At 44.9% G+C, this 27437-nt stretch overlaps 1 protein-coding gene across 1 annotated transcript in view; it reads right to left on the bottom strand.

Moving 5' to 3' along the window:
• ACSL5 (acyl-CoA synthetase long-chain family member 5) overlaps window positions 1-15431 on the bottom strand; it is a 62286-nt gene extending 46855 nt beyond the window's left edge. The window contains 2 exon segments of the mRNA XM_006831342.1: window positions 15294-15341; window positions 15344-15431. Coding sequence (XP_006831405.1) covers window positions 15294-15341; window positions 15344-15431 — 136 coding nt within the window.
• Window positions 15432-27437: the final 12006 nt, after the last annotated feature.

Genomic DNA, 27437 nt, shown 5'->3' with positions numbered 1-27437 from the left:
CGCTATGGGTCGGAACCGACTCGATGGCACTTAACAACAACAACAATGTATGATTCTACTTGGAATGTCCAGAAGAACTAAATTGGTAGAGACAGAAAGCAAGAAAGCAGATGTTGACCAGGGACTGAGGGGAGGGAAGAATGGGAAATGGACCACTTAATGAATTCAGAGTTTCTTTTTGAGATAGTGAAAATGTTTTGGAACTAGAGAGAGCCGATAGTTACACGGCATCGTGAATGCAATAAATGCCACTGAATTATACACTTTAAAAATGAAGTCTATGCAATGTGAATTTTACTTGCATTAAAAAAAAAAAAAAAAGTGGTATGGGGGCAACTGGAATTGTGTGCATCTCCTCCTTCAGTGGGATGCCTGGCTAGCAATAGTAGACAGTAAGTAAGTGAGTTCAGTTGACAAACTGAATACATCTTTCATTGTCTTCTGCAAAATAAAACCCCTGCCAGTGTAGGAAGGAGTCCCTGAGTAACACACACGATGGATAAGTTTAGTGGTTCTGGCAAGTATGATTTTTCTTCCCAGTATGCTTTACTCCTAAGCTAGTTGGAGGACTCCATCCATCTACATACCTCCTCACAAGCTCCCAGGCTTCTAGGTTAGCTCCACCCCTTACTTGGTGGTAGTCATGGTGTTATTGGAGTGCCGTGGAGTCGGTTCTGATTCATAACAACCCTGCATAGGGTTTCCAAGGCTATAAATCTTTACGGGAGCAGAAAGCCTCATCTTTGTCCCACAGAATGGCTGGTAGTTTTGAACTGCTGACCTTGAGGTTAGCAGCCCAACATGTAACTACTAAGCTACCTTGGATTTTGTCCCTTTGTGGATCTGGACAGCTTTTCTTCATTAGTTTTCTTTTCTATGGATAAAGTCTTTAAGTGGTTCCTTCTACTCAGTGTGGAGCTGTGGGTTAATGCACCAGACTGCAAAGCCATTTGAACTATAAGGTTGGCAGTTCAAGCTCACCAGCTGCTCACTGGAAACCCTATACAGGATCACTATAGGTCAGAACCAACTTGACAGCACTTCATAAAACAACAACAATGGTGTGGTGGTTAAATGCTTGGCTGGAACTGGAAGATTGCCAGTTTGAAACCACCAGCCACTTTGTGGGAGAAAGGTGTAGCAATCTGTTACTGTAAACATATGCACCCTTGGCAGCCCTCTAGGGAAGTACCACTCTATCCTATGAGTTGGAACCCACTTGACAGCAAGGGGCATTCTAACATTCACGTTTTCAGTCAACTGTATTTATTGCTAAGAATCTTTTAGGGTAACTCTAGCCATGGTATGGTATTGCGGGTTAATGAGCTGGATACAAGGTTGATTTGAATCTCAAGGTTGATGGTTAAAGCTCACCAGACGTTCCTTGGAAACTCTACACAATTTACTATCATTGGCTTGGCTTTCTCTTCTCCACAGCAGAACTAGCTAGAAGAAATCATCCTTTTCCATTATCATCTACTCTCCCACCCAGCAGATATGCGAATGAAAACAAGGGTCTTTGTTCTATCCAATGCTGTGCCTCTAATACCGGCACTATGTCTCTTGGTTGATGGTTGTGTGCTGTGGAGTCAGTTCTGACTCATAGCAACCCTGTATAGTGTTTCTGAGGTTGTAAATCTTTACAGGAGTTGAAAATCTCATCTTTCTCTCTCAGAGCAGCTGGTGGATTCAAACTGCTGACCCCGAGGTCAGCAGCTCAATGTGTAACCTACTACGTTACCTGAGCTCTGCACTATGTCTTGTTATTGTTAAGTGCTGTTGAGTCAAATCCAACCCATAGCAACCCTGTGCAGGGTTTCCAAGGAGCGGTTGGTGAGTTTGAACCACTGATCTTGCAGTTGTGATCCTGTGTCTATCTTACAGAGCCACACCAGGACTGTGCACTATGTCTAGTACTTAGTAAAATTTCAACGAGTTGACTAAATGAACACTCCTTAGAGATATGGTTCAGAATGGTCTGTTTTAAATACTCTGAGTGAACTCATTTTTCCCTCAGTAAAACTCTACCCTCCCCCCAACCCCCAAATTCCCAAATCTCACATCATCAAAAGTCACTCTGGTCAGTCTTGAGACAGCTGCTCTCAAGTCATTGTTTTGGTAAGATACTGAGCTAGGGGCAGGGGTGGTGAACGAGTGTGTTTCTAACACACATCAAGGGCCCCTCAGATCACTATTTCTACAGACCTGGAGGAGGCTCTACAAGACGGATCTTATTGCATGAGGTCATCTATGACGTAACTGGGCAGAAAGTCCAGCCTGGAAATGAACAATTCTGTTACCCAGGGCTTCTGGAATTCAGAGGACAATAAGGCAAATTCTCTTTGCTTTTAGGCCTGAAGAACTAATTAGTTTCTATGTAGTAATTAGATTTCAATTGCAATTATAAACTTTATTTTAAAAATCTGTTTTCTAGAAAGTGGCACATACTCATTTGGATTTAATTGGCTTTTCTTTTCTCTTGCATGTATGGACTCATCCTATGGTGATACACACCTCATTAAAAAGGGAATGAGAGTCCTCAAGTTCTTGCACCCAATTAGTTAACCCATTCTTCCATATTACGAATAATATACTTACTCCTAGTGAATCAATGGCTGGTCTTTACAGCTCATAATGACTCCAAAGAGGAGTGTGTGCTACTTTTGTTGTTAGCTCTGACTCATGGTGACCCCATGTACAACAAAACATAGCCTGACCCTGTGCCACCTTCACATTTGTAGGGTCATTGTTGGAGCCATTGTGTATTTTGAGTGCTCACCTTCCAGCACTGTACCAGACAATGTTCTGTCATGATTCATTGGGTTTCTCATTTTTGGAAGTAGTTCACCAGGCCTTACTTCCTACTGTTTTTTTATTCTGGAAGACCCACTGACTACTATGGTTGACCCTACTAACAATTGAACTACCGGTGGCACAACTTTCAGCATTGTAGCAACACACAAACCACCACAGTAGCACAAAGTAACAGGTGGATGGTGGGTATGTTATTGTGTTGTTATTAGATGCCGTCACGTTGGCTCTGACTCAATGACCCTTTCCACAACAAAACGAAACACCGCACCCTCCTCACAATTGTTGTTACTCTTGAGTTCATTGCTGTTGCCACAATGTCAATCTATCTTGTCGGGGTCTTCCTCTTCTCACTGACCCTCCGCTTTACCACTTATAACGTCCTTCTCCAGGCACTGATTTCTCTTGATTATGTCTGAAGTATGAGACATACTGTCTCACTGTCCTGACTGTACTTCCAACACAGTTTAATTTGTTCTTTTAGCAGTCCTTTGTACCTTTAATATTCTTCTCCAACACCACAATGAAAATGCATTAATTCCTCTATGGTCTTCCTATTCATGGTCCAAATTTCACATGGTATGTATGAGGCAACTGAAAATATCATGACTTGGGTCAGGTGCAAATTAATTTTGCTTTCTGGGCTAGACTTCAAATTGCTAATCCAGACGTTATTGTCATTTTCCCTATATTCCTACCACTCCCCATTTAAAAGGCCTCTGTCTCCATCTGCAACCAGATAGTCAATATATTTCTAGGCAAAGTCCAAAGAAATAGCAAATGTTAATAGGACCTGGTAAACCAATTAGCATCACGATCCTATCAGTTAAGGGTCTGATAAGTAACAATGCAAGAGCCAGATTGTGGTCTACTGCAATATCCCTTACCTAATTTCCTCAGAGACCTAGGGTGGGGATAGGGGCTTGCAGCTTTCCCTCATCAGTTTGCCTTTCTGCATATATGGTTTTCTTTTACTAGGGAAATAAAAGAGAAAATTATTTGAGACAATGATCCCATTACATAAAACTCAAACTGAGGAAAGCCATTACAGAAAAACATCGATTCTCCAAGGAGGCTGCATAGCAGTTATTTCAGTATTTTAAAATGATTCAAAGATCAAATGGGTCAAGATCCATTCAGATTGGAAATAAAATGTTCTGGTCATATTTCCCAACTAAAAACAAATAAACTCATCTCAGAAGGAAGGAAATTCTAAAAAGTCCTCTAAGAAATCTAAAGGCAATTAAAAACCACAGATAAATCAGTAAGGTGGTTAGTTACCAAAATCAGTGACCAGAAGAAAGTCAGTAACTTTCTTGTATTCCCATACTAATAATGAATTAAAAGATAACAGAAAAAAAATGCCACTCATAATGGTAGTAGTGATGTGTCGTGGAGTTGGTTCCGACTCATAGCGACCCTGTGTAGGGTTTCCGAGGCTGTAAATCTTTACGGGGGCAGAAAGCCTCATCATTCTCCCACAGAACCGCTGGTAGTTTCGAACTGCTGACCTTGAAGTTATCAGACCGACTTGTAACCACGACGCTACCAAAGCTCCTCGCCTCACAATGGTTGTTGTTGGTAAATGCCATTGAGTCGATTCCAACCCATAGTGACCCTGTATAGGGTTTCCAAGAAGAAGCTGGTGAGCTTGAACCGCCGACCTTGCAGTTCAAAAGGCTTCGCAGTCCGGCATATTAACCCACAGCATCACACCAGTACTCTGCCACTCACAATAGTATATATAAAAATAAGTGTGTAAAGCCTACATAACAAAGTTTAGATTCAAGAGACGTAAGAAGATCTGAAAAATGGAAAAGACATACCTTGGAGCAGTCAGGGAGCTTCATGGTCCTAGGTGTACTTATACATTTGATGTATCCCTAAGAAATCCAATAGGACTTCCTGAGACCCAAGAGCTGATTTTATGGTTCACCCAGAAAAACACGGGGTCTTTCTATGGCACTGTGGAATAAAGCACTAGACCACAAGGTCAGTTTGAACCACACGGTCAACAGTTCAAACCCACCAGCCACTCCATACAGGGTCGCTATAGTAGGAACCGACTTGCCAGCACTTAACACACATTTTACCAAATGTTGGCTCTGTAGGATAAACACTGGACTGCTAACCACATGGTCAGCAGTTCAAACCTACCAGCCAATCTGCAGAGAAAGATGGCACTTTCTGCTATCCCAAAGATTTACAGGTTCAAGAATCCTATAAACAAACAGATCTGTGTTGGAAGAAGTACAGCCAGAGGTCAGGATGGCCAAACTTTTGTCTTTCATACTTCGGACATACTGTGAGGAGGGATCAGTTGCTGGAGAGGGATATCATGTTTGGTAAGGTAGAGAGAGGGTTAGAGATAAAGAGGAAAACCCTCAGCAAGATGGACTGGCAAAGTTGCAGTATCAATGGGCTCAAGCATGGCAACAATTGTGAGTTTAGCGTAGGACTGGGCAGTGTTTCATTCTGTTGTGCAGAGTCGCTATGAGTTGGCACCTACTTGATGGCACCTAACAACAACAACAACATGCATCAGCATCAACTCAGTGGCACTCCGCAACAACTATAGAGTTATTGTTGTTGTTATTAAGCGCTGTCAAGTCGGTTCCAACTCATAGTGACCCCATATAGGGTTTCCAGGAGCAGCTGGTGAGTTTAAACTGCCGACTTTGTGGTTCAAACCGACCTTGTAGTCCAGTGCATTAACCCACAATAAGAAATTAATTTAACAAAATAATCCTAAAATAGATACCATGACTGCCATTCTTATCATATATTAAATTGCATTTCAAATCAACAAAGACAGGTTATTTTCATTTACAATAAATATGTTGGGACAGTTGGCTGGTCATTTAGAGAAAATAACATAATTACTGTATCACTGCCTCACTCCTTATAAAAAAATAATTAATTGCATATAGACCTAAAACTTACATATATAACAATTACAACCATAAGAGTATTTAGGCAAAAAAGTACGTGTGAAATTTTTGTATTTGGTTGTAATAATCTTAGCATGGGGATGACCCAAGACATATACAAATCCTAGAAGCTATAAATAAAAATGTTAGCAAGTTTGATTACATAAAAAAAATTTTTTTAAATATTTGTCCTGCAGAAAAGTTAAAAGATAAACTGAGAAATATCAAACAACTTAGATAGGCCCAGACTAATTTCCTTACTAAGGAATGCTTAGAAGCCAATTAAAATAAAATGTGGTCTAATAAAGCAAAGGGCAGAGTGCATGACCAGAGATGTCATAGGAAAACAGATTACTTGAAGTTAGCATTGAACTTTGCTGTTACCTTTTTTAAAAATGCAAATTTAAATGAAATGTCTTTTCTGCCCATTAGGTTAGTCATGATCAATTTTGCAAGGTTTATTGTGGAAATATAAATTTGGTACAGCCTCCTTAGAGATGAGTCCATTGTCCCCTACCACAATTTAAAATGTATGCCTTTTGACCCAGTAATTCTACCAGCCATTTATCCTGTAGAAAGAGATCAGCTCCGTAAAGTTCATTGCAGAAGACAGTATGAAGTATTGGTTAAGAATCTGGGCTCGTGGGTCAGACTAGTTATGTTTTTAGAGTATAACTGTGCTTCATTGATTTTTCTAGACTGTGATCTTTAGGAAGTAGAAGATTAGGCCTGTGTTCTGAGGAACCTCTTGGAGGGTTCAAAGTGACCTTCCAGCTAGTAACCGTTTGCATCCTTCAAGGATTCATTAGGTCATACTATATGGATTCAAACCCTGATTGGCCATCTTCTAAATAACCTGGGGTAGATTACTTAATCTCTGTGTAGTTCATCATCGGTCAAATGGAAGCAATGAGATCTCCATTACTAGGTTGTAACCAGGACTAAAAGAGTGTAAAGTGCTTAGAACACTACCTGGCACAGAGGTTAAGGTGTTAACAATCATGTCTATTACAGTTAAGATTATAGGATTGTTTATAATTTAAGAGCTCAGGAAAGCATTGCTTGACATAAGAGAAACGAAGTAAATTACAACAGTTTTGCTGAATGGAACTCCCAGCAGGTATTAAAAAATAGATCCGTGGTACTGATATGAAAAAGAGCTCCAGGATAGATTGCCAAGCAGAATCAAAAGCAATGTGTGCAGTGCAGTGTGTTCCCAGCTGTGTTGAATTGTATACCCATGAGTTGTTCTGAAAGAAAAATCCTCGGGCAACAACACATCAAAGAGTAGACATTAGGAATGGACTTTTCTGAAAGTTCTGGGCATTCAATCCTTTGGTCAAAAGATAGTTTAAGAGTTGCGTATCGAGCATTGGTCCAGGTGCTGGGAATTCAGCAATAAACCTTATGGAGTTGCATTCTACTGGGGAGTTTGACAAGACTGAGTGGTACAAATAGTTAACATGCTCAACCGCTAACAGAAAGGATGGATGCTCAAGTCCATCCAGAGGCACCTCAGAAGAAAGGCCTGGTGAGCTGCTTTTGCAGAACCGAAGAACATGGAGCACAGCTCGACTCGGACTCACATGGGCTCATCATAAGTTGGTTTCGTGGTTTTCTAGTATAAGTGCCATTGATTGGTTCCAACTCATAAGAACCCGGTATAGGGTTTCCAAGGAGCTGTTGTGGGTTTTTACTACTGATCGGATGGTTAGTAATCCAGTACTTATCCTACAGTTCCACACCAGGGCTCCTCTATAGACGTTGTTGTTAAGTGCCGTTAAGTCGGTACTGACTCATAGCAACCCTGGACAGGGTTTCTAAAGAGCGGCTGGTGAGTTTGAGCCTCTGACCTTGTGGTTCAAGCCTATCTTTCACTTCAGTGCTGTATCCCACACCACCACACCAGACTCCATAGTACAAGTCTCCATTCCAGATGGTAGCTGTGGCTCTATCAGTTGTTTTAATTTCTATAAGAGAAAGCAGCGCCCCCTTTACTTATTACTTCCCCCTCATAGTTTTAGGACTCCTGGGGTTCCACCATAGGATCAGACCTGGACTGTGAGCCACAAGGTTGGCGGTTCAAACCCACCAGCTGCTCCTCAGAATCCCTATACAGGGTCACTATAGGTCAGAACTGACTGGATGGAACACTGCCACCACCACCAATAGTTGTAAAGGCTCCAAACCCCCAGAGTGAAAGAGCAGCAGAGTTTTGGGGTGCATCTCAACCCCTGTAACACCACATCCTGTACTTCCTTTCCCTCCTCCTGGCTTCAGTCACCCCCTTAACAGCCGTTCAGCCTTTCATTGCTGCTCAGGGCACCACCTACCTTGACTCATCCACTTCTGTTTGGGGAGACTGTGCCACCAGCCGACCTGGGGTGCTTGTGGGCTCCTAGGTTGGAGTGGCAGATAGCTGCACATGATTAGGAAGTGACTGCGGTAATAGGGTGGTGACGGCCATTCACACATCCCCACTGCAGGTACAGCCCCTGCCCTGGCCAGCTCAGCTGCACACTCAGCAAGGCTGGCCTGTGTCTAGTGAAGACAACATTCAGCTATCTGCACGCGCCCATGAAGTCTTACTGTAACAGGCTTTGTGGCAGTTAAACTATGAATTGTGTGGGAACTGTCTGTATGTAATACGGTGTTTGCACAATGTCTAATTTGAATAATGTCCTGTTTCACAGAAAGTATACTGCAAGGAAAGAGGATTGGAAGTATGACCGAGGTGAATTTTATTTAATTAGGGAAGTGAGAATAAGCCTTTTCTGAGTTTTAATTAGGGAACCGTGTGTGTGTGTGTGTGTGTGTGTGTGTGTGTGTGTGTTTTAAGCAAACAATAAAATTAACTCAGAATCATTCTACATCTGACCCAGGCAGCTAATTTAGAAAGCTCTACCACCTTGGTTGGTGGTGTTTCATGTGAGTCCTGAGAAAACAGACCTTGGTGTTCATTCTCAAAGTGCAACTCTCTACCACTAAACCACACTCCATACCCCACTTTCGCATTGTATGATGGGTAACAGGTTTCTCCAGCAAAGTCCTGCCTCTTGCTCTGCAGCTCTGAGGGCAGAAACCTTTTCATTCATTCTCTAGCAGATAAGAAACAGACCAAAGGTAAAGTCTGAGTCACGGGGCCCTGAGGGGTCCAAAAGTGTGTCTTTCAACAGTTACCGCAAGAAGCTGAGAGAGGCTGGCGTAAGAGCCTGGCCAACAAGCCTACAGATCCTTCTCAGCCACTCACCTCTGCTCTGCTGCTCAGGCCACCGTGTCACCAAGCAGGGTGGGGGATCTCCTATTTGGCACCAGGTGTCGAGTGTGTTTGACCCACAGAAGCCAGAGGGATGTCCTCAGGCCTTCTTATGATCTCCCCAGGGACTTGGAGGCCTAAAAGGGAGCCAGCATGACAAGTGGAAAACCTTGTCATTTTCACTGTGACGGGATAGACATTTCATGCTTGGAAGGTTCAGCCTGCTGTTTTAATAATAGGAAAATTAAGGGATTCTAAACCCCCACCTCTTGATCCCACCACCCAATTGTCCAGCAACATCTCCAATTCTTAAAGTAGCTGGTGGAGGGAAGAGTGAAGCCAAAGTTTGCAACAGGGTCCCTGGCCCAGAAACGTCCCATGAATCATCCCCTGGGGCTTTGGAAGACTAAGCATCGGTGGCTGCTTTTGCTGCTGGGCTGAGTCAAGCTGAGGAGGGTTGTCAGAAATGGACACCGTGCTATTCTTACCAATGTCCCTATGGGGAAGCTGGCTGAGGGCTGTGACCAGAGGCCTCCCTGGGTGTGGACACCAGAGACACAGGCTGTCTTCACCCTTAGGTTGTACTGCATCCAGCACAGTGTTGTTGCTAGGCTCCATCTTGTTGTTGCTAGGCACAGTCTAGTTGATTTGGACTAATAGTAACCCCATGTGACAGAGTGGTGGTGTTGATTATGTGCTGTGGAGTCGGTTCCAACTCATAGCGACCCTGCATAGGGTTTCCAAGGTTGTAAATCTTTACAGGAGCAGAAAGCCTCATCTTTATCTCGCAGAACTGCTGGTTGTTTTGAACCGCTAACGTTGAGGTTAGCAGCCTGATTCGTAACCACTACGCTACTAGAGCTCCTTGTGACAGAGTAGAACTGACCTTTACAGAAGCAGACTACCAGTTCTTATCTCTCACAGAGCCACTAGGCAATTTCAAAGCAGCAACTATTCAGTTAGTAACCAAGTACTTAAGTATTGCACCACTTTTCAGTTTAGATGGCTGTGTTGTTTTCTGAAGTAATAGAGTAGAAGTTCTGGAAAAACTAGTGAGTGCCTTCCCTTTGGCTCCCCATTCGTGAGCAGATGAGGGAGGTGAGTCTGGTGGAGAAGACCCCTTACTGATGTCTTTCTTTCCCACACTGAGCTGGTGAGCTCCTCTTACGGTGTGTGTCACAACTGACCGGGATTGCCTCAGTCGGGGGCTTGGTGCCTTGAGAAGAACCGCTAGGTGGCAACCTGTATTGTGCGTGTTCTCAAATATTTGCGCGTGGTGCTGCGCGCTAATGTGCTGGACTGCAAAGTCAGTTTGAACCACAAGATGGGCAGTTCAAGCTCACCCATTGCTCCTTGAAAAATCTATACAGGGTCACTATGGGTCAGAGCCGACTCGATGGTACTTAACAGTAGCAACAACCATATAGCAAAGGAACCCTAGTAAGCATCGTGATTATGTGTTGTGCTACTCGAATCTACCAGCTGCTCGGCGGGAGAAACCTGAGACTTTCTGGTCCTGTAAAGATTTATAGCCTCAGAAATCCTAAACAGGGTTGCTAAGAGTTGGAACCGACTCAAGAACACACCACCACCACCACCATGTGTCAGGCAGTGTACTCAGCATGAGGAAGCCACTCCTTGGAGTTTCTGGTCCCATTGAGGGTAAAGCTATCTCCACAGGCAATTACGATCCTCTGGGACAAGAGCTGTATGGGACATGCCCTGGGTTAGGAGCAAACTGGAGAAACGTGTGTTAGGTGATACCTCTATGCTGCACTTTTAATTTACTTGAACCCACTGAACAAGTGAACAAAGAAACCTTTGTTGAAGTACAGCCAGGATGCTCCTTAGAAGCCAGGATGGCCAGTGTTTGTCTCTCATACTTTGGACATATGATCAGGAGGGACCAGTCCCTGGAGAAGGATATCATACTTGGTAAAGTGGAGGGTCAGCAAAGACCCCCAATAAAATGGACTGACACAGTGGCAGCAACCATGGGCTCAAGCAGAGCAACACTTGTGAGGTTGGTGCAGAGTTGGGCAGCGTTTCGTTCTGTTGTGCGTAAGTTCGCTATGAGTCAGTATCGACTCAATCACATCTAACAACAGCAACTAAGCCATTGCCATGGAGTTGATACGAACTCACAGTGGTCCTAGAGAATAGAGCAGAACTGTTCCTCCTAATGGTTTCTGAAAGTGTACATCTTTATGGGAGCAGACGGTCTCATTTTTGTCTCCAGGAGTGGCTAGTGGGTTGAATCACTGACTTTGCTTTTAGCAGCCCAATGTTTAACCCATATGCCACCAGGACGATCTTAGTTACAGACCCCAGCACTGTGCCATGTGCTAAGAGACAAACACAAAGACAGAATTCCTCCTCTCTGAGGATTCATGGGTCCATCTAATACTAAAGACACAGAGACCAAAGTTGGTTAGTGGTTGGTTACCGAAGGCACACAGGAGGGAGGAGGAGAGAGGGACTCATGGCTTAGGGGACACTGAACTTCTGTTAAGAGAGATGGAAAAACTTGAAAATAGATAAAGGGGAGAGTTGAACAACATGATAAACAATGTCACTGAATTGTACTTGGGAAGAATGCTAACATGTCAAAGGTTTTATTACACGTGTATTTGCCACAATAAAACAAAATGAATCACACTCTTGTAGAATGATTCAGTATGTGGCATGAGCGTGCAGAGGGGAGAGAGGCTATGGAGACTAAGCAGATGAAGGACACTGAGTGCTCAAGAGTATGTGGGGAGGGGGGAAGGGAACACTCGGTGTGGAGACGGAGGTAGAACTGACATGGGACACATGGGACACTGGGAGAGGAAATTATGAAGCTGCATTCCTGAGGGAGATGGAGAGGTCATCTCCAGTTGAAAAGGAAAAAAAAGAAAAGAAAACCAGTCTCAAGAAGGATGACTGAGACATAGTCCAGGACCCGTTGTCAACATTGAGCCTCGAGTCATTTTGGTTTACAAACACCAGACAGCCTTGGGGCATCAGCTGAATGGCTTATCAGGAAAACCTTCCTTAAGTCAAACCCAAAGCCTCTCAAATCAGCCTGTAAAGCTAGCATAGGATGGCTGTTAAGTCACCCATGGGTCAGGGACAGGCACCGACCAATCCCACTGGAGGTCAGATTGACAGTTTCAACCTTGAACCACCTCTATGCTTCCAATGAATCATAGTCCAGCAGCCCTACCCTAAGAAACACCTGGTCTCATTAAACACTCCCGACATGTGTTCCGAGCCTGTTGCTGACCAAGTGAATTCTGATAGGACTCAGGTAAGAAGAATCAGTATCAGAAGTTCACTGGGTTTGATAAAAGGACCCGTAAAAAGATAGGCTGGACAAAGTACTAGGTCCCCCATCACCCACGCCAGGATAAGAGCAGGGTGATGGAAGAGGCCATCCTACCTCAGATCTGGCAGAATCAGCCCTTAAACTACGTGTTCTGAGTGATGGTCAGGAGTCATACCACGACATTCAAAGTACAAACCACATGCTTTATTGCCAATAGTCTCCTTTCCAGAGGGCAAATTTCAAGGCCACTGACAGTCCACCAGATCTAGTTCTGTCCAGCGCTACCAATGACCAAGTGTGTTGTCCTGGGGACAACCGAGCATCACGTTTCCCTTACACAAGAAGGGGTGGCGTAGTAGTCACTACATGAAAGGGGTAATTAGTGCAGAGCTTCTAGAACACTGTCCAGAACATGGCAAGTCCTCAGTAAAGACACCCTTTCCCCTCTTCCAATTATCAAAGTTTTCCACTCCTTGTCAACATCAGGGAATTCACAATATTGGGTTGCACAACAAATTTCTCTGAAGAAAGACCTGAAGCTCTACGTCTGAAAAATCAGCCACTGGAGACCCTGTGATACCCAGTTCTACTCTGACACACATGGGGTCTCAATGAGTTGGAATTGACTCAGTGGTAATTAGTTATTCTGAGGTGTCTCGAAGCGAAGAGAGACTCATGGTCTTTATACTAAACTGCCCTTCAACTTATGTCCAAGGATCTCAATGACTCTTTGTTTAGATTCATCTTTGGAGAATCCTGGCCCATCATTCTCCCTCCAGCCTCAAGCTAGACACAAGTTCACAAATCTTAGGTTTGGATGTTTCAAGAAGACCCAGACATCTACTACCAGCTCCCCCAAAACGGACTGATATGACATAGCCAGTTCATGTGCTGCCTGACCTTCCAAAGTCCCTATTTATCATGTCTGTATATTCGAATGACATTAAGTTAAGCCTCGTAAGTGTTAGACACTGTGTTTGGAGAAGGAGTGAGAGGCCACGTCTAGCCTTAGGATGCTCAGTCACATAAGGGAAGGAATGAAGCTGACGCTCTCGGCTGTGTATATGTAGCACGTTAACCTGTAACCATCATTATAGTCACCTGAGGCTGAGTCAGTGCATCTGCTAGCCAGGCACAAGGGACAGAGAAAAATGGAAACTTCCTTCCTGGTTTCTAAAAAGCTGTCAAGTCCTGAATTGGGAATTCCTCTACCTGGAGATGAGAGGACTTTCAAAAGAGAGATTTCTTCCAGATCTGATTCTTTGGACTTTGCACTAAGTTCATCCAAAACGGAGGCAGTGTTTACCATTGGAGTTCATATTCCGGCTCCAATCTCTTCATAATATGCCTGATTCCTTTACTTCTAATCTTTGGTTTCCTCAGCTCTAACCAACCTCCATAGGATGGTTTCAAAGACCAGAAGAGAAAAATCCCCTAATGCTCTAAGCACAGTGCTACTCCAGAGAGCATGCTCAGTGAACGTTAGCTATAGTATTTCCAGTTTGAGGAAAGCGCCAACCTTGAAATGTATGTAATGCATTTGTGAACTGCTTAGGCCATTTTGAATGAAAATCTTTTTACAAGCTACACACTCCAGGAAATCAGAAGGAAGGCTAACCCTGCACACGAGGGGACACAGCATGATTTTACCTTCAGACTGACTGCAGCTAGAATCCCTCTTTGTGATCATTCGCTTTGTGACCTAGGGAAAGAGGCTTATCTGCTCAGAGGCTACCTGCTTAACCACAAGATGAGGAAACCATCCACCTTACAAGTTTATGTGGATTAAATAGAAGAATACCCACTGTCAGCTAGTGCTTCTTCAGTGGTTCTCTCTTCCCTCTCCCCCTGCAATTCTCTCTCCTCCTCCAGCTCCAGTCTCCCTGTAGCAACTGTGCATGTTTAGAACTGAGGTACTCAAAGGTAGACTAATAGTGTCTGTGTGTGTGTGCGCGCGCATGAATTTACCATCTGAACTAAGAGAGAGGACCACTTCAAGTCAGGACCTAGCTAAATGTCTCACAGAAGCATTATTTGGTCTGGACAATGTTCTAAAAACATTAAATTTGAACACATTTCGTGGGTTTGTCTGCCCTGGACTTTGCCAGCATGCCCACCACCCACATCCAATTATTTCCCATCTACTGTACATCTGTCTCTATTTTACCCAACTGTCCTATAAGTATTTGTACTTGTGACTTGTTTTATTTAGGGTTTTGTACCTTCTATTGTGTAGTCACCACCAAGTGGTGACTACAAGATTTGATGTCATGTCTCTTCTCTTACAAAACATTCTGTACTCTCCTCAGATACTTGCCAGGTGGAGGGGGCCGCTTCAGAGTAACTCCATGTGAGGATAGATAAGAAGAGATCTAGCAAAACCAATTACTCTATTTTTATAAAACCATTCTTTTTTAATACTCTGCCTCTGTTCTAGAACATCAGTGACCTACAAACTGGTGGTGTAGATTTCATCCTGCCTTCAGACCAATGCAAAGGTTTGATACCCATAAAAGTTAGCAGGTCCCAAGTCACTTCTTGTCTTAACCTATGGCCCTATGCCTGAAAAGTAATCCAATTTCACTCAGAAGCCATGCCATCTCCCATCTATCCATCAGCCCTTATCATAAGAATGAAGTTCAGCATGAAAGCTGAGGCAAAGCCCAGCCCACCTGAGGGGAGTTATGTTAGATGCCTGAGCACCCCCTCCCTACCCTGGAAAGAGACTCTGTTAAGGGTCACCTCCCTCAAGAGAGGCAAGAGGAGGGAGTCTGAGCCCTGCCTCCCAGTCCCCCTGCCATTTGCCCCTCCTCCCACAGAGGGTTGACAGGGTCCCACAGAGCCTGGGGCAGGACAGTACTGGTGTGCAGATGGAACACAACAGGTGGTAGGTTCTGGAACTAGGAGTCCAGAGGCATCCTTGGACACCTCCCGCAGGCCAACAAGACCCCTTGGTGCATCCCACCCTCCAAGGCGGCCCCCTTACCCTGGGAGGGGGCAGCATCTCTCAGTGCTTCCTGTGAATGGGGCTTCTAGGCTCCAAGCTCCTCCTGGCTCTGGAGTCCCTGGCCCACTTCCCTCATTCCTGACTGGTCCAGGGATGGGGAGGCTTCCGAGTGTCCATGTGGGCAGAGAACCCCAGCCCGGAGCCTCCTCCCTCGGTTTGTTTGGCGCTTTCTGACTCAGGTCATAGCTGGCCCTTCTAACGTGCTCACCGGGCTCCACTTCCTGGTTTTTCGTTCACAACTGAAAGTGGAAGCGATCTGACCAGGAGGAGAAGAGCCGCCGGAACGCCCCTGGCTCCTGTTCAAAGCCTTTAACTCCAGCCCCTCAGGGCTGAAGGGAACACTAGTTTTCCTGAGCACAACTCATCCTTGCCTCCTCTAAACCAAGACAAAACCCAGGACTGAGATAACTGGAGCTGTCCCGTCTGATCACTCCTGTCGGCAAAGCAGAGGCCACCCCCTCCCTGCTGGATTTCCAGGACCGGAAAATCCAGCCTTCGGACAGTCCAGAGAAGGAAGGCATAGCCCAGAAGCCAGCAGAGCCTAGTCTCACCAGCTGTGGTATCCTCACTCCAGTAACAGCTCGCAACTACCTCTCAGTCCCCAAAGCAGTTCTGACAAGTTGACAGACAAAGGAACACACAGAGGACAACAGGGACCATGGGTCTTAAATAAACTGACATTGTTTCTTTCACTCCAATGTGCCTACTCATCCTTTCGCACCTCAGAAATTACATTGAAAATCTATTCTGCCACCCACAAGCGCTGCTATTAGCAGGGCCTATGATTTCCTTTGCTTCACCTCACTAAGACTATAGCATGCAGAGAGGCAGTGGAGCTTCCATTCTTGGATCTGGAGTCAGAAACAACCTGTTCCCTTGCCCCTTCCTTCCCAGACATCCTAGAATTAAGTAGCACTTCCTTGAAACTTGGTCTCTTCAAAAAGGCACTCAATTAGTTAAGTTCAGCATGAACCCAACTCTTTACTAGACTCGCTTGCAAACTCTCTACAGAGGACCATACAGACAGGAGGCCCAGATGTCTCCAACTGAAACAGCTCCGGAGAATGATGCCACAATCTCAGAGAACATAAGGACTGGGTCTTGGTCCACAGGATCCCCACTTTGGACACGAGAGAAAGACAAAGGGTAGGGAGATGAAGGGGAGCCACTCTGGCATTCTATCTTCTAGGTCATCTCATGGTTAGAGAAACACTTAGCTTTTGCTTAGTTTAAGCTCAGCTCCCCAAAGGCCACTTCCTCTGGAGGAAAGCAGTGCCAAACACTCACCTTGCCCTGCACTGTGTGCTGCCTCCCTTTACCAACTTGACTAAGAGCTCAGGGCCAAAAGACGATGCATGATTATTTCACTCTATGAGCTAAAGGCACCCTGGTGATGCTGAAGGATACGCACCAGACTGCTAAGTGCAAGCTAGGTAGTTTGAATCCACCAACTGCTCCTGTAAAAATATAGGGTTGCTAGGGGTCGAGATGGACTTGATGGCAGTGGTGGGGAGTGGAAGGGGGGATTGGAGAGATTCTAAAATTCCAGTGGAGTTATAGTCTTCTCCTACCCTAAGTGCTTGTGAGTGGTAGCCCTGAGTGTTGAGGAAATAACGGAAGTTTTGGCAGCATGCAGACTGATCGGGACACCAACAGTGTACTCAACAGCTCAGAGCAGCATTCCTTGTCTGTGAAATGGGACTGATCCCCCATAGAAGGTGCAGAGCTGAGGAGATAGGTGCCACATACCCAGCTCCGTCCCTGGCACCTAGCAGGACGTCTGCGAAATGTTTCCTTTCCTTCTCCTTTCCAAACCGGAACCTGTCCTCAGTACCTTCTGATGCATGTGCCTTCAGCCTCACCACTAGAGAAACTTCTGGATGGAAAATGAAGTAGACCCCAATATCCTCTCACCATGTCTCTGTCTTTAACCCTTGCAGGCTTTTAAGTCCTCCATTTTAGTTGCATTTAGTGGAATTAATAACTTTCTCTTCTATTCTAATTCCTGCAAGTATTTGGATAGCTCAGATGTCTCTACCTACTTTCCCATTATAATATATATGCACACACACCTATACATTTAACTTGATTTGCCTCCCACACAAGTAAATTGTGATTGCTACTCAGCCAAATGCCTATTTCACCTTAGGCTGAGAATAGACACACGTCCCACCTTTGTACCTTCAAACCACCTTCATCCTCCTCTGGATTCCATAGATACATAAAACAGAGAGCAACTTACCTTGCAAGAATGTGTGTACCTCCCAGGTATGGAAAGTGTGTCCCTCACAGCTTGCTGTCCTGGTTCAGCACCACAGTCAAGCAGCCCAATCCTCCCACTGTTCCTGAGGCAGAGGCACACCTGAACTAGTGCATACTGTCCTGAGAGAGGCCAACCAACTCCTCAGAAACCTTTGAACCTGTTGCAATAGAGGTTCAAAGGTAGAAGTTACCTGTTCAAACACTTGTAGGAACTTCCAACAATGATAAGTGCAGAATTTGGCAAAAGGTTAAAACGTAAGATTGTTATGCAATGGACTCAAGAGGAGGGGAAAACAAGAGACAACCCTCAGCACAGAAAGCCAACATTTAACGAGAGAAAACTTTTTATAAAGCCCATATTTACCTCAGGGGAAACAAAAGGGTTGGCAGGACTTTGTATCTGCTTTTTTGGCAGAAGCCTCGAGATTGTGATAGCAAGAGGAAGAACTAGATAGCAAGAAGAAAGAAAGTTTCCAGAGTTGAGAATGATACAAAAATTTAGAGGCAACTTCAGTTGGCTCAAGATATACTTTGTAGAATCTTAGGCCACGGAGGTCTACGTTTCAAGACCAGCCTCTTCTAGGAGTCAGTGACAGTGAGGCCTTCAGGATTAGAAGGTCTCCAGGACAACCAGGTAAACCAAAGCATTCTAGCACCTAGTATTTAGATTGAGGGACGAGCCTGAGTCCTATGCAGAACACAATCATTGGCACAGCCAGCTCAGGAAGGGACTTAAAGGAGTGTTGTATTGCATCACTGTTTGGTCTTCCCTACTCCCTCTCCAAGGAGCTCTGGTAGCGTAGTGGTTACGAATCGGGCTGCGAACCTTAAGCTCAGCAGTTCGAAACTGCCAGCTGGTCCACGGGAGAATGATGAGGCGTTCTGCTCCCGTAAAGATTTACAGCCTCAGAAACCCTGTGCAGGGTCGCTATGAGTCAGAACTGACTCCATGGCACAAAACCACCACCACCATTCCCTCTCTCCATTCTGAAGTCACAAGTGGCCATTCAGGAGGAGGCCTGACGGTACAGTGATGGAAGTGCTTGCCTGCTATCCTAAAAGTTGCCTGTTTAAACTCACTAGCTGCTTCCAGGGAAAAGGTGTGGCAGTCTGCTTCAACTATGTGTCCAATTATGAGTCAGAAGTGACTTGACAGTAGTGGGCTTGGTTTGAATTTCATCGTCATTCTGGAGCCGAATGCCAAGGCAAAATCAGTGAGGCTGCAAGGCATGATTACTAAACAAACACAGGTAGGCTTGGTGAGGTCAATCAGATGAAGGGATTCACTCAGAATCACAAAACCAGTTAGTTAGTGGTCAAACCAGGACCCAGACAACAGACATGCCCTGTAATACAGTGCTTTTGTTCCCCGGCCATGCTGCCTGGTAGATAAGTATTCGTACGTTAGCCACCTGAGTATGTTCTGTGTGCCAGGCTGTAGAAATTCATGGATATGCAACGTCAGGTTTCTTCTTACTATATTTGATCAAGTGACCAAAATAAAAATGAGAGGCCAATACTAGTATGGTGCTGGAAGACAATGCACTGGACCGTAAGGTCGGTTAGACTCTCAAGGGCAGCAGTTCAAACCCAGCAGCTGCTCCTCAGAATCTCTATACAGGGTCGCTATGAGTTGGAACCAACTTGACGGCAATGAACAACAGCAATAACCACTCCCTGTTGACTCTTACACAGAGCAGTGGTCACACAGAAGTCTTCTTAAGTCAGACCCTTGTTTAGATCATAGGTGTGTTAACTCTTTAGGGCCACTTCCTGCTACAGAGCCTCACTCCTGCCTTATTACCTGCAAGAAAAGAGCTTCTAAGAGTGACTGAGGAGATGCAGTTCAATGGGCACTGGGGGGCAAGAGTGCCTCCTGATTGGGGTGATGCTAAACTGAGCACCTTCTGATGCTCCAAACCAGTGTTTCCTGAATTTTAGGTAGCATCAAAACCCCCAGAGAACTTTCCAGAACATACATTGATGAGAGTTTCTGGTTCAGTAGGTCTGAGTTGAGGCCTGAGATTCCGCATTTCTAACAAGTCCCAGGTGATGTGAATGCTGTTGATCTGGGGACCACACTTGGACAAACACATCAGGTACCAGTGCTTCGGGTACTCATCCTTTGCTCAGTGGATTCAGTTACCAAAACAGCTAAAGGGATTGCATTTGAGCTTTCTTGGCTTGGAGGAAAGTTGGACACAGACTAGCCCTTTTCATCTATTCTAGGTCAGAGGTGTTACTCAAGACCAGCCAGAAAGCCAAGTCCAATGCCGGCCAGAGGTATTGCCACTCACAACCCAACTTCTCCTTTATGTAAATCAAAGCTTTCAAAGTCACTAGACAAGCCATGTGGTAATGGGTGTGGGTGTGTAGGAGGCACCACCTGATCAACAGCCTTTATTTAATTCTTGAAGGTATGGGAACCCCATCAAAAGGTCAAGCACCTGGCTAAGATGATGTATCTGCTTTGGTGGAGATGTAGTCCAGAAGCCAGGTCTCCTGTGTTGTTGCTAAGTTCTATGGAGTTAGTTCCTACTCACAGTGACCCTGTAAGTGGCTGGTGTGTTTGAAATGCTGACCTTTTGGTTAGCAGCCTAGTACTTATTCTTTCTTTATGTTGCTATTGTTGTGTGTCGTGGAGTCGGTTCCGAGGCTGTAAATCTTTATGGGAGCAGAAAGTCTCATCTTTCTCCTGCGGAATGGCTGGTAGTTTCGAACTGCTGACCTTGCGGTTCTCAGCCTGATTCGTAACCACTATGCTACCAGAGCTCCTTATTGTTTCTTTATAGTGGCTCCAAAACTAATGATTCTTTATGGTATCCTCTGGAGTCCTGGTGTGGCATTGCAGTATAATGCATTGGATTGCAAGGTCAGTTTGAGCTGCAAGGTCAGAGGTTCAAACCTACCAGTTGCTCCTTGGAAACCCTATATGGGGTGGCTATGAGTTGGAACCAACTCGACAGACAGCACTTCACAACAACAACAATAGTAGCTCCCACCCCATGTCTACAGTCATTGTTGATGTTGTGAAGTGTCGTAGAGCCAGTTTCAACTCATAGCAACCCTGCATAGAGTTTCCAAGGAGCGGGCTGGTGGGTTTGAACCTCTGACCTTGCAGTTTGCAGTCCAGTGTGTATCTTATAGTCCTTCAGTCATATGCATCTAGAATTTCGTATAAATAATTTCTTTTAGTATCAAACACGCTGCAGCCCCTAAAAAGTGCAAGTCTTCCTTTTGTAGGGTATTTCTAGGGGTAATGCCTGAACTGAGACAGTCTGAACCCGCGGCCATAATTTGGATGTACTCATACGCTGCTATCATGTGTTTGTATACAAGCCCTACCTTTATCTGGGCACAAAGAAGCCATAATTTAATGTACAGTAATTCCAGGAGACCACAGCCAATATTCCAGAGTTTTGTAATACAGCCTGAAAAAAAAATCCCAAGATATCTCCTATGATTGGGACTGTCAGCAATTCTGAAACAGGAAGTCAGGGTGTCACCTGTTTTTGAAAGCAAAGAAGGCCCTTCTAAAAAGGCCCAGATGAAATAGTCTCACTGTGCATTTTTACAGCTCTTCCCATTTTACAAATTACCTTGCAGACTGCCTCTTCACAAGCCTATGAAGTATGTTGTAGCTGCTGCTGAGGTGACTCCCAAGTCATGATAATACCTACACAAGGAACAATGTGCTACTTGGTCCTTCCCTGATGGATTGTGGATTGGATCACTGTGATCCAGGAAGTCTTTATTGGTTGGGTTTGGAACTAGATCATCACTCTCTTACTAGTTTCTCTTAGTCTGAAAATTTCATGGAAACCTGTTCACAATCACAGCCACATGCAAATCTACACTGACAGACCAGACGGTGGTAGCTGAGCATGGGGAGTAATGGCTGGGAATCGAGACTAGGCTTTCTTCATGGAAGGCAAGGGAGGATTCTATCACTGAACTGTGGAGACAACGCCTTCAACATCCAAAAACCTCTGGTTGCTGAGTGACAACTGTATATCAGATACCTCCTCATTTAATCCTCACAATCAACTTGCAAAAAAGCTACCATTTGTTACAGATGAGACAATGGAAGCTTCCAGAAACTAAGTAAGCTGCCTGAGATTCCATAGCTTGTTAATGGTGCGATGATGGTGGTGGTGGGACCAATTGTTATTTTTAATAATTTTAGGTTAATTTGCAAAGCCAAGGGACATATAGCTTGTCCCTGAAAGGCAATCTTTCTTTTAGGAGCCAAAGTAGATTTTTGAGCAGGGTTGGGGAAGAGTGAGGCAGGGTGCCAAATGTGTTAAGGTCTTGGTGGTTGTCATGATTACATGCCCGCGCCGTGGGTTCAGTTCTAACTCAGAGCGACCCTCCTGAGAAACTGCTGGTAGTTTTGAACTGCTGACCATGAAATTAGCAGCCTGACTCGTAACCACTATGCTACTTAGGGTCTTAGGTCCAATCTGGATATTTTCAGATTCGACACCATTGGACCTAATGAACTCCTTCTAAAGAAATGCTGAATTCCTCTTTTGGATAAAGCCTCTGCTCTCAGAACCCAAGATTATCTAGCATTCAGATTATGGAACAGCCATTGAGCAGTGCTCACCATAAGCATTTTGGAAGAAGGTAAAAATGAAAGTTGTGAATGAGAACAAAGAAAAGTCCAATGATGTTTGGGGTAGTGCAGACACAAGGCGGGTGGGAAACCCTTAGGAAGGGTCTAGGCTGCTTTGACTGCTAGCCCAAGTCTCCAGATGTCAGGCAACATGACCCAAGAGGAAAGAAATGCAGAATTCTAGACAGTTGACTTCTACTCACATTAACTTTGTAATGATGAATCAGAAAGGAAAACAGTGAGACGTTTCTGCCTAGAGTTATCTTCAGAACAAGGCAGAGGTTTTAATGGCAGGCTTTTACAACCATGAAGTGGCCAATATTAAATCTGGATTGGCCTGACCTTTAGCTTTCCACATGGCAGAGCTAACTTTGAAGTTTAACCTTCTACTGAGATGTGAAAAGGAAAGGACAAAGTTCCTTAAACTCATTCTTAACAAGGGTATTACAATTGGCCATCTACATTCCATACCAATCCTTCCCCAGATGATCTGGTATTTCAAAAGATGACTGCCACTCAAAAGCATAGCTTTCAGGGCAGCAATCTAGGGGCTCATGTCAGATTCTTTCTGAAGGCATTCCAGATGATCATGAGAGCAAACATCATTTAACACTTACCTTGTGTCCGGTACTCTATCTTTAAATCTCACAGCAACCCTCTTATTTTTGGTGGTCTACAGAAGAAGAGAGGCACAGAAACCACTTAATGTGCCCAAGAGATACAGCCACCAGTTAGCTGAGTTGCAGAGGCACATTTTGAGTTCCAGTAGCCTGAGGCCAGAGCCCAAACACAGATCCACAGTTGAGTGTTATCTACTCTGAGAACACCCTGACAATAGGGTGTATTTAGAAGTACATTTCCCTCAGGAACTTTCATTAACCTCTGAAAGAAAATTGAGAACTGTGGGTCTAGGAAAGCAGGACCCAAGGTCAGTCACAGGAATCAGAGGTCAAAGGCAGAGCATCAGCTTGTCTGGAGTCCTGGTGTGGCACTGTAGGACAAGCAGTTGACCACAATGTTGGTTTGAACCACAAGGTTGGTGGTTCAAACTCACCAGCTGCTCCTCAGAAACCCTATACAGGGTCCTTGTGAGTTGGAACTAAGACACTACATAACAATAACTGTCCTTAGAAATGTCCTGTCTGTCTTGACTTTCTTCCCGCCGAAGGAGACCAAACTGAAGAGACCAAAGCAGCAGTTGGTTAAGTCTCCCTTCCCCTCAGCCTAGTTGTCTGTTGTATGGTGAGTCTTTCAGCTACATTCTGGGATCTTCTCTCAGATTTCCATCATGGGAGCTTCCCAGAGCATGAGAGAAATCTGTCCCCACTCCCTCCAGAACTTGGGGTTTAGAGCAAGCAGTTCATGTTTCAAGTCATTGACACCAGTAACTTGAACACCCAAGGTCAGTTGCTCATTCTTTGTATGAAGGATGTATTACCTAAGCACGAGCACTTGGTTGATAAGAATGGTGTTGGTGCAGATTACAATTTGGGAAAGAGTAGAAAAAGCATTCTTTCTCTAAAATATTCCCTTTCCCCCAAAGAAATTGCCTTGCAACCTTAGACTTGAACTGCTCACCTAGTGAGCCACAGTGCTCTAAAGGATTAAGAGATAATGATTCACTGAACTTTCAGAAAGGCTGGGTGTGGCTTGGTTTTGCTAAACCCTAGGGGTCTCAGTGTGTCACACAAATATTATCATTCCCAGTGATTGTTGAATGATGGGACACAGTGACTCAGATAACTTAGTCTTTTATCAGTGAGAACTTCCAAAGGGCATTGATGAATCACATAGCAAGTGTAAAGGTCCCTGAATGAAGTGTTAAGCTGAGGTTGCCATTCAGTTCCTAGAATCTCCAACAGCCCCACAGGAAACATTGCTAGCTTCCCGCAGGATTAGAAATGGAGCTCAAGGTGAGGATTTAGAGAGTAGGTGTGGCACTGGGGGTTAATGCGTCAGATGCTGCAAAGCCATTTGAACTGCAGCGTCGGTTGTTCACGCTCTCCAGCTGCTCCTCAGAAACCCTATACAGAGTTGCTATGGGTCAGAATCAGCTCAGTGGCACTTAACAACAACATTCAATTCCAAAGGAGCTCTGCTAGTATGTTGTTAAGTACTGTGGAGTTGGTTCCAACTCATAGCGACCTTGTACAGGGTTTCCGAGGCTGTAAGTGTTTACAGGAGCAGAAAGACTCAACTTTCTCCTGCGGAACTGCTGGTAGTTTCAAACAGTCGGCCTTGAAGTTAGCAGCCCAATTTGTAACCTCTACGGAATCCTGGTGCGGCGCTGTAGGCTAATGCGTCAGACTGCAAAGCCGTTTGAACTGCAAGGTTGGTGATTCAAACTCACAAGCTGCTCCTTGGAAACCCTATGCAGGGTCTCTGTGGGTTGGAATTGACTCGATGGCACAACAGCAACAATGCTACCAGAGCTCCTTTCTGCTAACATAGAGGTTACAAATATGGCTGCTAACCTCAAGTTCAGCAGTTCGAAAATATCAGACATTCCACAGGAGAAAGATGAGGCTTTCTGCTCCAGTGAAGACTTACAGCCTCGAAAACCCTATGAGGACTCGCTATGAGTCAGAACCGACTCAGTGACACACCATCACCATTCAGTCCCAGAACCTGGTGTGGCACTGTAGGCTTGGCACTGAACTGTGAACCACAAGGTCGGCAGTTCAAACCTATCAGCTTCTCCTTGGAAACCCTAACTGACTCGAAGACACTCAACAACATTATTCAATCCCATTAAGGAGCTCTGGTGGTGCTGTGGGTTAAGTGTTGGGCTTCTGGTACTGCAAGGTTGTCAGTTCAAACCCATCTGCTGCTCAGCAGGAGAAAGATGAGGCTGTCTGCTTCAGTCAAGCTTTACAGCTTTATGTGAAAAAAAAGGCAGTGGGTTTTCTTGGCCCAGTCCCATAGTCACTTAGCCATTGAGCACTTGAAATGAGGCGGGTCTGAATTTAAGTATCAGATGCACACCAGATTTTGAAGACTTGGTATAAAGTTGTAAAGTCTCATTTTAAAAAATGTAGCTTGCATGTTGAAATGGCAATGTTCGGTATCTATTGGGATAAGCAAAAATATGATTCAACGCAATCTCATCTTTTCCTTTTATTCCTTATATGTGCTGCCTAGAGAATTTAAGATCACATAAATGGCTCACATGATATTTTGGGAGGATAGCACCGATTTAGATAACAAGCAAAATAGATTTTGCTTTAATGCAGAATGTTGTTGTTGTTGTTAAGTACCGTGGAGTCGGTTCCAACTCATAGTGACCCTGAACAGGATTTCCAAGGCTGTAAATCTTAACGGGAGCAGAACGCCTCATCTTTCTCCCACGGAACCGCTGGTAGTTTCGAACTGCCAACCTTGAGGTTAGCAGCCCAATTCGTAACCACTACGCTACCAGAGCTCCTTTAATGCAGAATAGCAAAAACATATTTGGCCTTAATGGCTGTAGAATATAAGCAAAAGATTGTCGTGTTTTTTTTTTCCCCTGGTCCCTCTCTCTCTCATGGGTCTAAAGAATTAGTCCCACCGAATTGCCGCTTCTCAGTCACACACAGATGATAAGCATTCACTTGTTGTTGTTGTTGCTAAGTGCCGTCGAGTCGATTCCGACTCATAGTGACCCTGTATAGCGTTTCTAAGGAGCAACTGGTGAGCTTGAACCACCGACCTTTCAGTTCAAAGGACTTTGCAAGTCTGATGCATTAGACCACAGCACCACACCAGGACTTCAGCATTCACTCGTTAAGTGCCGTCTAGTCGATTCCAACCCATAGTGACCCTGTATAGGGTTTCCAAGGAGCAACTGGTGAGCTTGAACCGCCTACCTTGCAGTTCAAAATGGCTTTGCAGTCTGGCGCATTAATCCATAGTGCCACACCAGGACTCAGAAGCTCTTTATTGCAAAACGACAGACAGTACACTTCAAAGAGAGAAGCCCACGAGTGAAGAAGACCTGGCAGAATTAGGGAGCACAGATTAAGTCAAAGTGAAAGTATACTTCAGAGAGAGATGCGAGTCTGTCTCTGCAAGTGGAAGAGACACTTTAGGTTTGGGGTGCACTGGCTATAAGGTAAGGGGTCTTCTCCAAGAGTGGGCTAATACATATTAATTAGGAGGAGTGGTGTGTTGAATATTCATCAGTTTTTACTAAAGGAGTACAGGCTTCTTGGAAATGGAGTACCTTCTGCAGTTGGCTGCAGTTCCAGGCGCTGTCTCTATGGGCTGTCTGCCGGTGACCAGCTGTTTCTCTCTATCGGGGCTTCAGGTCCTGATACCGTATCTCTGTTTCCAGGCTGTACTTCTCAGTGTTACCATGCTTGTTGGACTAGAGATATCCTCCCCCCTTTCTTGATTCCTGTCTAGTAGGAGAGAACTCAGGGTAAAGGGGTGGATGTGAAGCCAGGGTAAGAGAGGCCCCAGGGCCCAGAGGTCCTAACTTGTCCCTGACAAGCTGGTGTTCCCCAGGGGCAGCAGGGAACATGTAACTGCTCCAGGTGAACTTGTCCAGGCATGTTTTGCTCTTGTTCTCTGTGTTTCTCTGGGTTTATATAGCATCCATTCAACAGATTCAACGATCCTATGACTTAAAGCAACAATCCCTTTTGATAACACTGATACCAGTCACTGAATGCTGTTACATGCCAGCCCCCAGGCTCCGGGCCTTCTAGTCTGTCATTTAATCCACACATTTGTACTTGTTTGTTGTTGTTGTTGAGTGCCATCGAGTCAATTCTGACCCATGATGATTCTGTATAAGGTTTCCAAGGAGCAGCTGGTGAGCTTGAACCACCAACCTTGCAGTTCAAATGGCTTTGCAGTCTGGCGCATTAATCCACAGCGCCACACCTTTGTACTTACATCCTGCTAATTACACTGGTGCTCTGGGGCTGCAGAATGTACCCCATCCAACTTCTGTCTCCTTCCTAAACCTGCTCCTACCCATTGCATATGGAGCTCTGGTAGCGTAGTGGTTACGTATCGGGCTGCGAACCGCAAGGTCACCGGTTCGAAACTACCAGCTGTTCCACGGGAGAAAGATGAGGCTGTCTGCTTCAGTCAAGCTCTATCTTTAAATCTCACAGCAACCCTCTTATTTTTGGTGGTCTACAGAAGAAGAGAGGCACAGAGACCACTTAATGTGCCCAAGAGATACAGCCACCAGTTAGCTGAGTTGCAGAGGCACATTTTGAGTTCCAGTAGCCTGAGGCCAGAGCCCAAACACA

Source organism: Chrysochloris asiatica, unplaced genomic scaffold (assembly GCF_000296735.1).
Source record: "Chrysochloris asiatica unplaced genomic scaffold, ChrAsi1.0 scaffold00003, whole genome shotgun sequence".
Lineage (NCBI taxonomy): Eukaryota > Metazoa > Chordata > Mammalia > Afrosoricida > Chrysochloridae > Chrysochloris > Chrysochloris asiatica.
This window is presented reverse-complemented; position numbering and strand designations above follow the sequence as displayed.